This window comes from Podarcis erhardii (genome assembly GCF_964252035.2).
Source record: "Podarcis erhardii genome assembly, chromosome: 1".
NCBI lineage: Eukaryota > Metazoa > Chordata > Lepidosauria > Squamata > Lacertidae > Podarcis > Podarcis erhardii.
The window spans coordinates 45,392,974-45,410,161 of record NC_138497.1 but is presented as its reverse complement, the minus strand read 5'-3'; the positions used below and the strand labels follow the sequence as shown (position 1 = coordinate 45,410,161).

Genomic DNA, 17,188 nt, shown 5'->3' with positions numbered 1-17,188 from the left:
TGGGTTGTGTACAGCTTTGTGACTTGCAAGTTGTGTTGACCAAGTTTAAGGGCAGTTCTTTCATTAGGTACATGATCACCTGTTGATTAAACTGGCATCCAATTATAAATTGACACCAAGGCTGGCCCTGGACAAGCTGAACGACTTCAAGAAGTGGGAGTAATAAAAAACATATGTAGTTCAGCATTCAAAGAACAACAAAATGACTCTCTCTGTTTTTGCATTGCTTGGGAACTTTTCAGGTCACAATCATGGAAGATGAAAGAAAACATGGTATCTTTGTTGAACCCAACAAGATGGTGAGCCATGTTTATGATGCAGCTTCAGTGAAGGTCAGTGTAATTCTTGAGTGGATCCGGGTGTGGATTTTCGGGTAGAATTATAACTACTATAATTTTCAGTCCCAGATTTCTTCCCTGTGCTCCTTCTCCTTGCATTGTAGTTATAAAGACTGTAAGGGAAAACACATGTTAATTTTCTTAGAGGGAAAACAGCTTGGGAAGGACAATTAAAACAGGCATATGCATGCTCTGTAGATTGATCATATCATCAATATTGCATGTGGGTTGTGTAGGAAAGGTTGTAACTTTTAAGCAGGAAGTTGTAGACCATAATCAATCAGCTACTTGTAGGAATCCTTTGTGTGTGGTGTTGAATGAAAGATGTATCTGATGCATAAAAACAATTCTGCAAATGATGCCTGTGGTAACATTTTACATTGCACAAGCCTGGGAAGCCTTAACAAATGCAAGAGTGAAGTCACTGGTTTCAAAACCTTGGAATTTGAGCACTATGCAGTTTGCTTCACCTACAATGTGACTAAGCTCAGGAAGCAGAAATACTTAGTAAAAGATATCCATTCGGGTTCCTTCTATTGTATGTAGAGACCAGTGATCTCAGTTATTCCATGCTGAAAATGTATAGGAGTTTTCATTTTAATTGATGAAACATTTTAATTGATGAACCCTGCGTTATGCTACATTAATGCCCACTTGGGAGGAAATGGGTGAGATTTATGTTCTCTAATTTTTTCTTTTAAAATTTTAATTAATGGTTTCCTGCTGGGACTAGTATCATGGCATACCCTCCCATTTTTCCCTAACAAAAATCCAGGACATTTCCCACCCACTCACTGCCTCCCAGTCTTGCCCTTTCAACCAGCCCTCCCCACCCCACCCCCTCACTCTCACTGCTTGCCATCTCTGCCTGCCATATGCCCCACTCACCCTTGCCCCCTTGCCTGCTGCATGAAATCGGGGCACCCCAAGATGAAAGAAGAACCCAGGAAGCCTTCTAAAAAGTGGGGCCATCCCACTTACAACAGGACACTTGGCAGGTGTGTCATGGCACTTATGGGGGGGACAGGACCTGTACACAAGGCTGGAATGCAGCTGGAGGTTATCAATAAAGGTTAAAACAAATAGAGGCTATCTTTGGCAATTATTAGAATTGTTCTTATGAACAAAGGATAGGTACAATGCAAATGGCAATGAGTTGGTTTAAAAAAACACCACAAAACCCACAGCAAATCAGTGTGCTGTGTTTTTGTTTCATTGCGTTTGCGTGTTCAGACCCAGAAACCTTTCCCCTAAATAAATTCACACATGACTCAAAATTTTGGTTTGGTTTTTTGGCATAATTTAGGCCACAACTTTATTGATTACAGAAAGTGACTGGTTGCATAGGCTCTGGTTCAACTAGCTCCCTGCCATGCAGGTAGCGCTGACCCAGGGTTCCAGCATAGGTCAGCCAAGGGTGAACACCTGGATAAGCGGAAAGCCAGGAATGGGCTAACTCCACCACCCAAATGTCCCCCTGGACTCAGGCACGGGCACAACCCCCTCTCAGGGGTTGACCAAACCATTGAATCCCTGGATTCCTTTAATGGAATACATAGGGATGGCGAGAGTGTTCTCCCATCCCTATCACCTGAACCAGAGCCTATCCGCAACCTTACAAGTTGTGACAATTTGCTATGCAGCAGGCGAAACCGAAATGGCAACAGCCAATCAGCCAAGTGGGGAAAATTCCTGCCATGCCCCTGTTCCAATGACAGACAACACACGGCGGTATAGCAAGGTCAAGTAAAAACCCCTAAAAGTAGGGAGAGGTGGGTGGGTGTTCCGAATGCACGCACCGAAAGAGGAAGCTCTGGGTCACGTGCATGGGCATAAATAGGTTCCTTGAACCATTTGGACTGCCAGATTGCACCCAGCTTCGAGGGACCTACCAATCGGGTGTTGTGGCTTACCAATCATACCCACCCACAACACAGGGGGTCGGTTTTCCAGGTCTCACCTCAATATGTGTCCTCTTTAAGCATGTCAAGTGCAAGTAGATAAATAGGTACCGCTCTGGCAGGAAGGTAAACGGTGTTTCTGTGCACTGCTCTGGTTTCACCAGAAGCCGCTTAGTCATGCTGGCCATATGACCCGGAAAAACTGTCTGTGGACAAATGTTGGCTCCCTCAGCCAGTAAAGCGAGATGACCGCCGCAACCTCAGAGTCATCTGCGACTGAACTTAACTGTCAGGGGTCCTTTACCTTTACCTATTTTATCTTTTACTACTGTGCTCTTGTGATATCTGTTACTTTTTCTTCTTCTTCATGGTGAACTGCCTTGAGCGTTGCCCAGAGAAAGGAAGTAAATTCACTTTAAGTGTTCCTTATATATTTCTCCTTTCTCCACTTTGCCTTTCAGGTACAGGTACCTCCCTTTTGTTTGCTCTCTGTACGTGTTATAAGAATTAGAAATCTCCAGCGAGCAGATGTGTGTGAGTATCTGGCAGATCCTGAGTAGCTATAAATCTGTCTCACAAAATGCTGGCATATAAATATGGATTGATTTAATATTAAGATCCTTTTTAAATATTGATTTTAAATTTTTATGTATTTAATGATATTTAAATAAATTTATTTAGTGAAAAACATTTAATGAATATTTTCATTCATTTTATGTTGTTACTGTTTAATGGAAGCCACAGTAGTCATTAGCACTCTGTTGACATGTTGGTGTTGCTTGGCCAGATTCAGTTAGACAGATGTGCTAGCAGGAGACAGTGCAATAAGTCACCTTTGCACAACAGGGCTTTCCCCATCTCCTTCCACCATGCACCTCCCCAGGCCCCCCAAAATTGGCTCTGAAAGGTCAGAAGAACCCCCAAACAGTGTGCAGGGGGAGAAGAGAGGAGATTGCTCTGTGTGGGAAGGGAAGCAGAAATACATGTGCTGCCATAACACAGCACAACAATGTGGAATTCCTCCCAAAATTCCTTGCCTGCCTATGCTGTCTGTTGAGAAGGAAAAGGCAGATGCTACTCTTTGCATTATGAAATATAGCATTTAGAACACCGATTGCAATAGCCACTAACAAGCTTTCCCATGTTATCTGTAGTCATAGTATCATTTCAAAAGAACATGATCCTGTAATTATTTATTTGCCAGAAGAGCAGCCTGTTATTCAACAGGATTTAGATAGGAAAATGATTAATAGGACTGACTTATTTGATATCTTGATCCTAATACCATGAAGATGAGATAATCCAAATTACAAGGTGTATGTTAGGACAACAACCTTCTTTTAATTCACAGGTGGCTAGGCTGTGGCCCTCTAGATGTTGCTAGGGCTTAACTCCCACCATTCCTGACCACTGGGCATGCTGGCTGGGGCTGATGGGAGTTGGAGTTCAATGAATCCACTCAGCTTCTATGGTGGGCGGTGTTGCGGCCAGACCACAGTGATCCAACCAATGGCTGGTTGGATTGCCCTGCTGGCAATTGGCCAATGCCATCAGTCTTAGGACAGTTGTTCCCTGGGGAGCGGGCCCAACTGAGCAATGAGCAGCACTTGGACCCGCTCCCGGGGGGTGGGATAAATTGTGGCCTGCCTGGCACTCTTCCTCTGCCTTTTAACATCCGGGGTGGAGGACACAGGTACACCAACCATGTTTTAATTGATAGAGGACACTATATTTCTAGATATAGCACTTTGTAAAATAAGAGCGTATCTGTCTTTTTGAGACTAAATGACTTGAAAAACCCCCAAAACAAATACATAGAAAGACAAATTGGTTGTTATGTAAGTACAGTCATACCTCGGGTTGAATGTGCTTCAGGTTGAACGTGTTTGAGTTACGCTCCGCGGCAACAGGGAAGTAACGGAGCGTGTTATTTCCAGGTTTCGCCGCTTGCGCATGCGCTCAAAATGACATCGCGCACATGTGCGGAAGCGGCAAAACGCGACCTGTGCACGTGCACGCACAGATGCGCTGTTGCAGCTTATGTTGCGTTCAGGATGCGAACGCGGCTCCGGAATGGATCCCGTTCGCATCCCGAGGTACCACTGTACTCAATTCAGTCAAGAGCTTCTTTATTGCTTGACTGGTTGCACAAGCATTTCTGTTACTATTATATACAACCTATCTACATTCTTTGTTTATCTCTCCATCATGGTATAATCTCAGTCTAGTAATTAACAATGCTGACACAGCAAAACTCACAGTATCAGCAGCACACATTGTCTTACTTCTAAACTTCTAAACTCGTCGTCAGTGTGTGTCCTGACAGTGTGTGTGTGTGCTTTCCTTGTGCGGAAATTGCAGCCTGCAATTTCCTCCCTTTATTTGCACCTCCAGATGACACCAATCAAGCCTAGAGTGCCATTCCTACACACTAAAGAAAAGTTATGGAACCCTCTTTAAAGCTTCCAGGAACTTTTATCTGTTTCATAAAGAATGTTTTCCTAACATCATTTGCTAATGGCCAGATGAAAAACATCTCAAATAGCAGTAATCCAGCCTGGAATGAAACCTTCTCTTTTAGAATCCAGAGTATGGTGAAGGTGAGGTGAGAATACATTGTAATTGGTTTTAACTGGTTGTTGTTGTTGTTTTTAAAACATGCAGTAAGTCCAAGTGATTGTTACATAAGTTTGAGGTTACCGACAGCTTCCTATGGTAATACCCGGACGAAAGCCATCTCAAATAGTAGCGATCCAGTCTGGAATGAAACCTTCTATTTTAGAATCCAGAATGTGGTGAAGGTGAGGTTTTCACTGGTTGTTTTTATTGATTTTAGTAAAAAGAAAAAAAAACACCTACCATGTTGATAAGTACAACTGCAGGGATCATTTAGTATGTAACTAGAGGGTTAATTCTGTTATCAGTAAGTCAGCTAAGCCAGAAGGGCTGGAGGAGGAGGTGTTGCTTAGCAACCAGAGAGATCTTCCCTGAGGGAACATGGCACCTGGGTGTATAGTTCTGAGTGAATTTTCCTCTATATGTGTTGCTGACCGCCTCCCTGCACTACACAAGGCCTTAACTAAAAAAAAAACAAAATAACAGAATCATAGATTTGTAGTGGCATCACAATTTCATGAGGGGCCTCCAAGTCAACAACAAATACTTGGAGAAAAATAGGTTTTCAATGTGGAAAGGTATTTCCCTTGCGCTCATTTATCCAGCTCTCCCCCCCCTCTTTTCTTTTGTATTGGATATGTCTTATGATCCTCGCCCCATAGAAGACTGTGCGCACCATACATCTGGATGTCACATGCTTCTCAATTGAGGAGAAACAGCTAATCCTCTGCCCCCTTGGTCAACATCCAGCTGCAGTTGCCAGCTCCCAAGTTAGCCTCCACTTCTTTTTCCATCCACATTTCAGTTAATCAGCCTCTTTGCCCAGTAGTGGTGGCAGGGCAGAAATAGCCTCAAGATGGTGCTGGGCATATGCCTTGGTGCACAAAAGTTCCCTGATCAAGGGCCACATCCTCTTCACAGAATCATAGAATTGTAGAGTTGGAAGGAATCCTGAGGGCATCCAACTCCCTCAATGCAGGAATCTCAACTAAAGCACTCATGACAGATGGCCATATAACCTCTTCTTAAAAATGAAGGAGACTCTACAATGTCCCAAGGGAGTCCATTCCACTGTTAAACAGCTCTTACTCTCAGAAAGTTCTTTCTGTTTAGTCGGAGTCTCCTTTCTTGTAACTTGAAGGTATTGGTTTGGGCCCTAGCTTCTAAAGCATGAGAAATTTTGCTCCATTTTCATGACAGCTCTTTAGATATTTGAAAATGGCTATCATATTTCCTCTCAGTTTCCTCTTTTCTAGGCTAAACATATCAAACTCCCTCAACCGTTCCTCATAAGCCTTGGTTTCCAGACCCTTGATCATCTTGGTTGCCCTCCTCTACATATAAGGGACATGGGTGGCGCTGTGGCTTAAACCACAGAGCCCAGGACTTGCCGATCAGAAGGTCAGCATTTCGAATCCCTGCGACGGGGTGAGCTTCCGTTGCTCAGTCCCTGCTCCTGCCAAGCTAGCAGTTCGAAAGCACGCCAAGTGCAAAATAGGTACCGCTCCGGTGGGAAGGTAAATAGGTACCGCTCCGGCGGGAAGGTAAACGGCGTTTCCGTGCGCTGCTCTGGTTTGCCAGAAGCAGCTTAGTCATGCTGGCCACATGACCCGGAAGCTGTACACCGGCTCCCTCGGCCAAGAAAGTGAGATGAGCACCGCAACCCCAGAGTCGGCCACGACTGGACCTAATGGTCAGGGGTCCCTTTACCTTTACTTCTACATATGTTCCAGCTTGTCAATATCCTTCTTAAATTGTGGTTTCTAGAATTGGACACAGTATTCCAGATGTGGTCTGACCAATGCAGAATAGTATACTTCTGTTGTTGCAGCCTAGAATAGAATTTGCTTTTTTTTGTTTTTACTGCTGCATCACAATGTTGACTCATGTTAAGCTTGTGCTCTGCTAAGATCCCTACATTCTTTTCACATGTATTACTTGCAAGCCAGGTGTCCCCCCCAACTTATATTTGTGCTCTGGTTCTTCCTGCCTAAGTGCAGAACCTTACATTTGTCCTTGTTGAAATTCATTTTGTTAGTTTGGTCCAGTCTGTTAAGGTCCTCTTGACTTCCAATTCTGTCGTTAAGCTACCCCTCCCAGTTTGGTGTCATCTGCAAATCTGATGAGCATCCTCCCAATTCCTTTGTCCAGGTCATTTATAAAAATGTTGAAGAACAATGGGCCCAGGACAGAACCCTGCGGCATCCCACTTGTCGCTTTTTTCCAAAATAATAAGGAACCATTAGTGAGTACTCTTTGGGTTCAGTCAGTAAACCAGCTACAAATCCAGCTACTTCTCTGTTCCTTTCTCCTCAAATTATTACCCTTCCTCCCTGTTTCCTCAGTAAAGTGTTGCCAGGTTTCTTTTCTGTCTGGATTCCCACAGTGACTTATGAAAGAGTATCACAATAAAATCATGTTTGTATCTATTAGATTAACATATGGTACCCAGTGACTGTCCTTACCTAAGTTATCTTGATAACTGCAGTGATGTGTCATGTGGGAACAGCTCCCACATATGCTCTGCATATGAAGGAGGCCTGAGTGTGGTTGGAAGTATATGGTGAAAAAGTCACCACAGATCTAAACAAATTTCATAATTTTCATTAGTCTCTCTTAGATTAGATTTCTATATAATCTCCTGGGACAGCTCTAAAGTCTAATTACAGGGAGCATCAACTCATTTTTCACAATAGCTCCACTGGGTACCAGTTCGTTCCAGGCACAATTTGAGCTATAAAGCTCTATACGGCTTGGGTCCCAGCTATTTGAAACACCATATTCCGTCATATGAACCTGCCTGGGTTATGTGATCTTCGGGGCAGGCCCTTCTCTTGGTCCTGTAACCTTCACAGACATGCTCCCTGTGGAATGCCCACTCTTTAGATGTCAAGGAAATAAAGAACTATATAACTTTTAGAAAACATCTGAAGGCAGCCCTGTTTAGGGAAGTTTTTAATGTTTGATATTTTATTATGTTTTATATATGCTGTAAGCCACCCAGAGTGGCTGGGGAAACCTAGCCGGATGGGCAGGGTATAAATAATAAAATTATTATTTTTTATTATTATGTGAGAGAGGGCCTTCTTGGTGGCTGCTCCCAGATTTTGGAGATCCCTCCTTAGAAAAATTTAGACTGGTTCCCTCCTTGTTGACTTCCTGCAGGCTTTTGGGAATTGACTGCTTTTAATGAAAGGGTTCATGCTGTGATGTTTTTATTGTAATTATCTGCATATTTTTGAATAGATCTTTTCTGTGCTTTTTTTCTGGGGGATGCAGGGGTATGCATACCTCTAAACATTTTGTGAATTTATGTTTGGCCTCATTGAGGGGCAGTATTTCAATATGAATAGGAAAATGAGAGTACCCCTAAACATTTTTTTAAAGAAAAAAAAAAGCACTGGATCTTTTACACTTATATATAGTTTAAATTATATAAATTTTTAATTGTTCTTAAATTATTGTTTCCCTCCCCTATGTTTTTAGCTGTTTCTATTTCATCAGTAAGCTGTCTTGAATTCCTGTCATGGAAAAAGGCGGGGTATAAATAAATATATAGCAATAATAATTACAACAGTGATGTGTAATTTCTGACGTTTCCAGTATCACTTTCAGGGGGAGCAGAGTTCTAATTAGTTTAATCAATGTAAACATGAAGCAAAAGATATTCAATCTAAGGCTTTGTTTTGAAGATCTAGGTGCTGCTATCTTGGGATGGATTTGGGAAGATCCCTCCTACACAGGGACACAGTGAGCTTTTTAAAGTAGTTAAGTGATGGTTGAGTATCTGTCGTATGTTTTAGCAGGGTTGTGAGTCATGTTACCATTAAATGTTCCTCCTGTGCCTAAAGCAACCAATTATTTTACTCCCTCTCTTCTTCCTGAACCAGCTGATTGTCATTCACTGCCACCATGAACCAATTTTCATTCCTTATCGTCATGGAAGAAGAGCAGGATAAATTTTTATGATGTGTCAAGAAGAGGTGCTTGCTCTGGTGTTCAGAAGTCAATACTACAACACCCCCATTCCAAATACTCCTTTGAATACCCCAAGCATACATTAATGCTGCCTGTCTTCAAAATGGTTTTGCCTACCACACATTGACTAATTCTCCCTATTCCCTAGAATGTACTAGAACTGAAAGTATGTGATGAAGATACTCCCTTCAGGGACGACCAGCTTTGCACAGTTCTTTTTGATATAGCTCAGCTCCAGCCTGGTGAAACAGTCTGCAGGCATTTTGAACTGAATCAACAGGTGAGAGACAAAATTACATATACAGTTTGGGAGGATGGGATGCAGACTAATAAGGGCTTCTTTGAAATATCCTGTAATTTATAGTTAATTAGTTCAGTGTATACTATTGTGGGCATCATTTTCTTAAAGGCTTTTTTAAGTAGTTTGGTGCCTTGTTTTAGAGATTGGTTGGAAAACCCAACTTTGGATTCACAGCAATGCATACAGTGGTACCTCGGGTTAAGAACTTAATTCATTCTGGAGGTCCGTTCTTAACCTGAAATTGTTCTTAACCTGAAGCACCACTTTAGCTAATGGGGCCTCCTGCTGCTGCTGCACCGCCGGAGCACGATTTCTGTTCTCAACCTGAAGCAAAGTTCTTAACCTGAAGCACTATTTCTGGGTTAGTGGAGTATGTAACCTGAAGCATATGTAACCTGAGGTACCACTGTATAGGCAAATATATCAGTTACTTATAGAAATTTTCAATCAGAAACCAACTAGGCATGCCAGTTTGACAAATTTGCATATGTATGAGGTCACGCCTTCATGTAGCTTCTTGGAATTCTTCAATAAAAAAGTATATATGGAAATTATTTAAACATATGTAAAGTGTAACTGAATTTCTTATGTCTTTACCATATGCCTCAATTTTTGGACTATTGAGCATTAATATCAATTACAATTTAAAATGACAGATAAAAAATAAAAGCAATTTAAAAAACAAAAACAAAAACGGAGCCCAGATGGAAGGAGGCAGGCAAGGCCCTCAGCGGCAGGAACATACCTAAGCACATTGAAATAGATATTTGTTGCCAATGTAACAGGATACATATACAATTTTCAAAGGGGAAGGAATATCTTAGAGGAAAGAGTTGCTTGTGAAGGAGCTCCCAGCCAAGTAGAACAGCATCAGTTCAGAAGTATATTTTTCAATGTTATTATTTTGAACATTTCCTTTCCTTTCTTTACGTTCCCTTTTCCAATGTCAGAAGGATGAGGTGCTGGAAGTGGAGTTCACTTTGGAACAGATGTGAGTAACACCTGAGATGACCAAGGGTATTCAGTTTAATTTATTAAGTGTAGACCCAATGAAATTAATACATGCATCGTAATGGGCACTTTACCCTAGTAGGGGGAAAGGGTGGGTATTTGGCTCAGTTTGCATTTAAAGGCAAGTCTACCAAATTCACACTTTCTGAAACAATACATGAGCTGAAGCACAGCTGTACTTCAAAATTTTCCAAATCTTACAATGCAGTTCTATAGCCAAATAATGCATCCAAACTTTTCTTTCTTTTAATCAGGCCAGATTTGCCTGAAAGCCTTGCTACAAATGGAGTACTGGTGGTACGTTCTTTTGTATTCATACCTATTATACCTCTTATTTCTGAAGTTTTATATGGAAAGGTGGGTGTTTGAAATAAATAAGCAAATACTTCCTTGCCCAAGACGGCTGATCCTACCACTAGGCAGAGTGAAGTGGGCACCAATTTTGGATGTCGTGAGAGGCCAACACATTTGCTGACCTGTGTGATGGCCTCCCTTTTGCTCTCAGACAGCTGTTTGAGTTCCATGCACAGACAATTCATCCAAAAGACAATTTTCCTCTCTTCCTGATCACCTGATGGGAAGCGAAGGGAGGGAAAAGGTGGCTTTTGGAAATATTAGCTGCCTGGGGGAGATGTCTCTTGAAGCCTGTACTCTCACCAATTAACTGATGTAATGAGTGGGTGGGTGTGGTTTAAGGAAAATTGTCGTGTGGGCCAAGATCGATCTGTGGGCCGGAGGTTCCCCAACCCTGTTCTGTAGCATCCTGGCTCTGACTCTATGGGCCTCAGTGCTGTGGGAGCTGCTTTAGCGGGCTCCCGTTTGCCAGTTCAGTAGTCATCTGATCACTAGCACCAGACTCAGAGTCAGGAACCTAGTTTGGTGGTGACTTTGTATTAATAATAATGATAATTTTATTATTTGTACCTGGCCCATTTGACTGGGTTGCCCCAGACTTGGTGTCTTCCTTACTGCTGGACTCTGGGGTCATGACAGTGAGGAGCCTCCGAGGATAGAACAATCTCTCCACTTCAAACTGTAGTTTTCCAGGACTTGGAAAGGAACTATATTGCCATAATTATAACACCTGTAAAGAGCTAAGAGCCTTCAACAGTTTGTAATAAAGGACACTGCCAGGGCATCTGGTAGGTGTCTGCTGACAAATGTTACCCTATTTTCTATATGAAATGTTGGAGGTCTGCAGTTGTTGTCTTTTACCTTGCAGTCTCGGGAACTTGGCTGTCTAAAAGTAGAGGTGTATGGAAGAGAAAATAAGAAAAAAGCTAGAAGTAAGATTATTAATTATTTTACCTCGCTAGCTATCAAGCACACAGTCCTCAGAGGACTTCAGTGCAGCCAGGATTGAAATTAGTATCAGGTTCGTTGAATAAGGACTCAGTATACTTGGATCCAGCTTTAAACTCCCATCTCCATATCATGGGCTGATAATGTGCATGTTGAACACGTTTCATCAAACTAACTCTCCTCCTTTCCTTACTTAGCACAGAACAGGTGGCGGTACCCTTGATTCCTGGCATTTGCCGCAGAAAGTCTGGAAGCATAAGACGACATGTAAATGTCTCTCATTTTCCCATTAGCTCTGCAGACAGATCCTACTCTTGCTCCAACTAAAAATATGCTTTCTGTGTGCATGATTGCTTTCCAACCTCTCTCCTGATACTACCATAGAATCATAGAATCATAGAATCATAGAATCATAGAGTTGGAAGAGACCACAAGGGCCATCGAGTCCAACCCCCTGCCAAGCAGGAAACACCATCAGAGCACTCCTGACATATGGTTGTCAAGCCTCTGCTTAAAGACCTCCAAAGAAGGAGACTCCACCACACTCCTTGGCAGCAAATTCCACTGTCGAACAGCTCTTACTGTCAGGAAGTTCTTCCTAATGTTTAGGTGGAATCTTCTTTCTTGTAGTTTGGATCCATTGCTCCGTGTCCGCTTCTCTGGAGCAGCAGAAAACAACCTTTCTCCCTCCTCTATGTGACATCCTTTTATATATTTGAACATGGCTATCATATCACCCCTTAACTTCCTCTTCTCCAGGCTAAACATGCCCAGCTCCCTTAGCCGTTCCTCATAAGGCATCATTTCCAGGCCTTTGACCATTTTAGTTGCCCTCCTCTGGACACGTTCCAGTTTGTCAGTGTCCTTTTTGAACTGTGGTGCCCAGAACTGGACACAGTAATCCAGGTGAGGTCTGACCAGAGCAGAATACAGTGGCACTATTACTTCCCTTGATCTAGATGCTATACTCCTATTGATGCAGCCCAGAATTACCAAAATCCACCTTTTATTTTGCTGCAAAATTTTGCTGCTTCCGCATGTGGGGAATTGTATTCCCCCATCACAGCCTGTCAAACTGCAGCCCCCCTGCAGTTGCAATGGGGAAGAAGGTATTATGGTCATCATTGTGCAATTTTCTCCCGATGAAATCCCCACCCCCATCCCAGCTCTTCAGCTGCTTCTTGGCAGGCTGGGTGGCTTTGAGCAAGTTGCTATCTCTTGACTTGGCTTAGCTCTGTTGTAAGGAGAAACTAGAATAGCCACAGGTATGCTGCCCTGGTCTTGGTGGGAGGGGTTACAAATATTATAAATAGAGATGTACTTCTGTGCAGTGCTTTTTTCTGGGGGTACGCAGAGGTACGAATACCCCTCAACATTTTGTGAATCTAAGTTTGGCCTCATTGAGGGGCAGTATTTCAATATGAGTAGGAAAATGAGAGTACCCCTAAGCATTTTTTTTAAAGAGAAAAAGCACCGCTTCTGTGTACTTTAATACTGAAGTTCTTTTGTCTTCTCTGCTCTGCACTTAGGAGAAGAATTCACATTTACAGTGAAAGGATCCCTTGAAGATACTCAGAGCATTTTACTGGGCAATGGTTCTAGATCTGCCCCACCAAACTCCACAGTGTTCCACTATGTCAAGTACTGTAACCCACACCTGGAAGTGGAATTCCCAAAGAAATGCTGCATTTGTGTAAGTAGTGGTTGCCCATTTCAAATGCCAAGTTGAACACCATCAATAAAATCTTCAGGCTGTGCTGGCCAGAATACTTAGCACAAGTCAAGCAAATTGCATGCTCTTTGCTTGTTTCACAATTTAGTTCTGCTCTTACAATTTGGTTTTTCTAAGGAATGTGGAATTTTTTTACAAGGACTAGGGGCATGGGGAAGTTATGAATGACATTAGAAACCAGAAACTGAATTAGGAGAGAGGCAACAGAAGCTATTGGAAATAGAGAGGGAGGTGGGCACAATAGTGAATGCCCCACCAAACATGGAAGCTGCACCCTATCCTGCAATGCCCAGCTCTGTATCTGGCAAAAATGTGACCTCCAGGTTAAAAAGGTAAAGGGATCCCTGACCATTAGGTCCAGTCGTGACCGACTCTGGGGTTGCAGCGCTCATCTCACTTTATTGGTCGAGGGAGCCAGCGTACAGCTTCCGGGTCATGTGGCCAGCATGACTAAGCCGCTTCTGGCGAACCAGAGCAGCGCACGGAAACGCCGTTTACCCACCGGAGTGGTACCTATTTATCTACTTGCACTTTGATGTGCTTTCGAACTGCTAGGGACCAAGCAATGGGAGCTCACCCCGTTGTGTGGATTCGAACCGCCGACCTTCTGATTGGCAAGTCCTAGGCTCTGTGGTTTAACCCACAGCGCCACCCGTGTCCCTCCCACCTCCAGGTTACGTATTCGTAATTAGTTTTATGAGGCCATAGTAGTTGCTTTAAAACAAACAAAGAAATGCAAAAGCTAGCCTTTTAAGAATAGCATGTTCCATTGTACTGTACTTAAGAGATTCCCTGTGCAGGCGTCACGCATTCAGATGTTTTGAATGCAGCGAGCTAGGTTTAAAGGACCTAGAATCAGGTGCTCCTGTATCAATTGCTTATCAGTCAATGCAAAATAATAATGATCAGTTACACTTGATCAAAGAGATGGAAGAGAAATTCAGTTCAGTTTGTGTTTAATGAATTTACTTAATTTATGGTTTCTGAAATAGTACACAAACCAAAGCACAGTCATCCTGCAAAATGTGTGCTTCTCTGAATTTTGCAATGCAGTTTTCCAGTCAAGTAATGCATACCAAGAATGCATCTGCAAGGGTAAGATGTGCAGACAAATGCATATATTCGTGAAAACAATATAGAAAAAGGCATTATATTAGGGGAAATGGTTTTGCAAAAATGTGTATATTAGGCAAAAATGCACTAACATGCTATTTTAAAAATGCAGATTGGTGAACTATTGAGAACTGAACTAAATATGGGAATAGTGAGAAACAAAGAGAAAATGATATTGACAAATTCATCCATGCTTAGTCATGACCCACTAAAACGAATAGAAGTTAGTTGTCCTAATGCTTTTGATGGGACTTAGTTATGAATATTTAGTAAAATCTTAAATATATCTGGGCCCTATTATCTCTAATAAAAACAAATGATAACTCCCCAGGAAGCTGACAATGATTCATTCTGGCACCTCACCACATTGCTGGTGGGGCTTGTATTTTTATGCTTTGAACCGTCCTGAGATCTACAAAGGGTGGTATACAAAATGAATGAATGAATGAATGAATGAATGAATGAATGAATGAATGAAATCTCCACATGTGGTGGGAATGTACAAAAATCCAGCCTTTCTGGAATTTGAGATTTAAAGAAATTAATAAAACAATTGGAAGTCAAACTAGAATGAGTTTAATTAAATATATTTCAAGGCAGCAATCTGGATTTACATAATAAAGAATTAGTAAGCCATTTATTTATTTATTAGTAAGCAACATAACCAGACACTGGAAAGACCTTTCTGGCACAACATTAGACCATTGGTACAAAACAGTTTGGGAAATATCCCTCCTTGAGAGATTAACAAATAAACTACAGTTGACATGTTTCCCCTTTGTTTCTGTTTAAACAAATTCATGAACTTAGAGCTTATACATTGAGCACTAATAATGAACCATTTGCTGTAGATATTACTGCAAATTTAATATGCTATTTTTGTGATACACAAATGACATGCGAAAACCTGGTCTATTTATTTGTGTCATTCATTATTCCTATGATTCTTGTTTATGAAATCCAATAAAAAGGTATTCTAATAAGAATAATAACAGGAAAAAATGATGCAAAGGGGGGAATTCTGCACAGAATTATGTAATTTAATTTGTGCTGTTTACACAATATATCCATTACTAGTAATTCTGCTCTCTAGTCACTGCAGTAGGAGACAGGCAACTTTTAGGTAAGCAATATGCCTTTTGGTTTTAAAAACATATTGTGTTGTGACCATTTGTTTTTCCTCCTTCAGTGTTCAGATAAAGGGCACACGAACTCCCTAACTTTGCCCTTGAATCAGCTTCGCATAGGAGAGAGAGTGGAAATATCAAACGTGAGTCCTGATTGCAAACAATTTTATTTTGTTTTCTATGTGGGTTGTAGTCCAGAACATCTGGAGAGCACCTGGTCAGGAAGGTTGAAGAAATGTGCATGCACACGAAAGCCCATACCAATAACAAACTTAGTTGGTCTCTAAGGTGCTACTGGAGGGAATTTTTTTTATTTTGTTCTGACTACAGCAGACCAACACAGCTACCTACCTGTAAATGGAGAAAATGTGGTTTAGTAATTAAGCAAATTACTGGATTGTAGCTGGATTGTAGCTGACGGTTGATTCTTCCAGTGGTGGGATCTGTATGTGCTCAAACCTTTTGTATGCATAGGACTCCCCATTATTTTTAATAGAGAGAGTTGATCCATTGGTCTAAAATAATTTGCATGCAGATTTGGCCTTCTGTTGAAATGAATGAAGCAGCCATTTTGCGTGCAGGGAGCCAGTGTAAGCTTGAAAGTAGTTCTGAGATAGGGGCAAAATGCAGTGTACAAAGGTGCAGCAGATACACAGAGATGGACATTGTGGGTGTTACAGGTTTGAAATCTGAAACAGGTCAGAGAATGGATAAGCACTGAACCTGCATCTGTGGACTTATTCTTCATAACCTGAAGTTAACTCCCTGAATGGTCTGTTGCATGAATGTTGTAAGTTACTGTTACAGTGGTACCTCGGGTTAAGTACTTAATTTGTTCCGGAGGCTCTTAACCTGAAACTGTTCTTAACCTGAAGCACCACTTTAGCTAATGGGCCCTCCTGCTGCTGCCGTGCCGCCGGAGCACGATTTCTGTTCTCATCCTGAAGCAAAGTTCTTAACCTGAGGCACTATTTCTGGGTTAGCAGAGTCTGTAACCTGAAGGGTATGTAACCTGAAGCGTATGTAACCCGAGGTACCACTGTATATGCATTTTGTAAAGCATACTTCCCTTGTGTAAACTGAACTGATGGAATCCGAGAGCAATGAATTGCAAGACATCACGTTAGGATGGTTCAACTTATTATTTATTATGAATATCAGGTTGGACTAATAAAGGAGGAGAACAAACAAAATTCTTTTGAAGATTATGGAAATCATAACTTTTTTATTTTTATTATAGGACAAAGCATATAATGTATTTGTGACAGCAGAAAACTGGTAAGCATTTTTCTCCTTGCAGTGACTTTGCAGTTCAATCTTTGCCTTTGTGTGTGTGTGTGTGTGTGTGTGTGTGTGTCTAAAATTTAACAGAATTTGCAGCTTTCTGAAATTGCTTTAAAAGTAACCTTTCCTTCTGAACATCCTTCTCTACTTGGCTTTTATAGGTATGCATGTAGTGCTAAAGCACTTTGTGTAGGAATGGGGGAAGGCATGGGTTCAACTTCTGATGTTTCAAGCTAGAGCAGTGACAATTTTTCAAAATTTGACACAATTTCTTTTTGTCATTTGGATTTTGAACAGATTTTTTAAAATAAACAAAAATAAACTCAGATTTGAATCTAGGATTTTTACTTCCACCTTCTAGATTCTTTAAACTGGTTGGCAGCTCTTCATTGTTTTCAACTTTGGCAGTTTCCAAATATGAAATTTTATAAACTCACCAATCAAATGTGAAATATTGTTCCAAGTTCTTTATCAACTGCTGTTAA

General features: G+C 41.5%; 1 protein-coding gene across 4 annotated transcripts in view; it reads left to right on the top strand.

Annotated features, from left to right (window-relative positions):
• LOC309340695 (cytosolic phospholipase A2 epsilon-like) overlaps window positions 1-17,188 on the top strand; it is a 40,995-nt gene that overhangs the window by 7,529 nt on the left and 16,278 nt on the right. For 3 of the 4 annotated variants that reach the window (XM_081859623.1, XM_081859622.1, XM_081859625.1), the window contains exons 3-12: window positions 243-332; window positions 2,701-2,773; window positions 4,904-5,040; window positions 8,982-9,113; window positions 10,085-10,125; window positions 10,400-10,442; window positions 11,368-11,431; window positions 12,977-13,140; window positions 15,482-15,562; window positions 16,660-16,697. In XM_081859623.1, coding sequence (XP_081715749.1) covers window positions 243-332; window positions 2,701-2,773; window positions 4,904-5,040; window positions 8,982-9,113; window positions 10,085-10,125; window positions 10,400-10,442; window positions 11,368-11,431; window positions 12,977-13,140; window positions 15,482-15,562; window positions 16,660-16,697 — 863 coding nt within the window. The remainder of the gene's footprint in view (window positions 1-242; window positions 333-2,700; window positions 2,774-4,903; window positions 5,041-8,981; window positions 9,114-10,084; window positions 10,126-10,399; window positions 10,443-11,367; window positions 11,432-12,976; window positions 13,141-15,481; window positions 15,563-16,659; window positions 16,698-17,188) is intronic. The other variant, XM_081859624.1, reaches the window with a different exon arrangement.